The following is a 739-nucleotide window of genomic DNA, read 5'->3' as shown; positions in this document are numbered from 1 at the left end:
TCCATTCTCCCTCCTCTCTTCCATTCTCCCTCCGTCCCCGTACTCCAGACCGAAACTAGCCGAGCCCCAGAATACCCCCGCCTGTCCCGGCCCTCAGGCAGTGTTGTTTCGAGTCTCCTCCTCGGTCTGGGAGAGTGTGAGGGTGTGTGTGTGTCTGACGCTCCATTCTGTCCCTGCTGCAGGAAGAGTATCGGAAACGGGGTTTCCTGGAGGTGGTGACCCCCAATATCTTTAGCCAGAGGCTGTGGGAGCAGTCGGGACATTGGGACCATTACAGAGACAACATCTTCTCCTTTCAGCTGGAGAATGAGACCTACTCCCTAAAACCAATGAACTGTCCCGGGCATTGGTGAGTAACACGACAGGGACTCTGGGCACTGCCCACGCCTCGCTTGCTCACTCACTCACTCCCTCCCTTCCTCCCTCTCTCCCCCTCGCGCGCCCCCGCGCCCTCCCTCTCTTCCCCCTCGTGAGTTCCCTCAGGAATTAGAATCGGCTCCTCCTTCTTGTATCTGCACCAATCATTATCGTTCTCTCCGCACGGGTCACCCACACCAGCTTCGCCCCAGGTGGGGGGGCACTTCAACCATGAGCGGCGTCATCCCTCTCACCGGCACCTCCTGTAAATCTCTGCAATCTCCAATCCCCAACTCCCCATCACTACAACCTCATATTCTGCGATAGGGTTAGGGTTGGGGTTGGGGTTGGGGTTAGGGTTAGGTCTCTGTCACCCCCTCCC

At 58.1% G+C, this 739-nt stretch overlaps 1 protein-coding gene across 1 annotated transcript in view; it reads left to right on the top strand.

Moving 5' to 3' along the window:
* Positions 1-182: 182 nt before the first annotated feature.
* LOC125482727 (threonine--tRNA ligase 1, cytoplasmic-like) overlaps positions 183-739 on the top strand; it is a gene marked incomplete at both ends in the record, with an annotated part of 4,716 nt that continues 4,159 nt past the window's right edge. Inside the window, one exon of the mRNA XM_048594856.1 lies at positions 183-349. Within this exon, the coding sequence (XP_048450813.1) occupies positions 183-349 (167 nt within the window). The remainder of the gene's footprint in view (positions 350-739) is intronic.

This window comes from Rhincodon typus, unplaced genomic scaffold (assembly GCF_021869965.1).
Source record: "Rhincodon typus isolate 14 unplaced genomic scaffold, sRhiTyp1.1 hic_rhity00016035, whole genome shotgun sequence".
In the NCBI taxonomy this organism is placed as follows: Eukaryota; Metazoa; Chordata; class Chondrichthyes; order Orectolobiformes; family Rhincodontidae; genus Rhincodon; species Rhincodon typus.
Note: the sequence above shows the minus strand (reverse complement) of the source record. Positions and strands in the feature narration are given on the sequence as shown.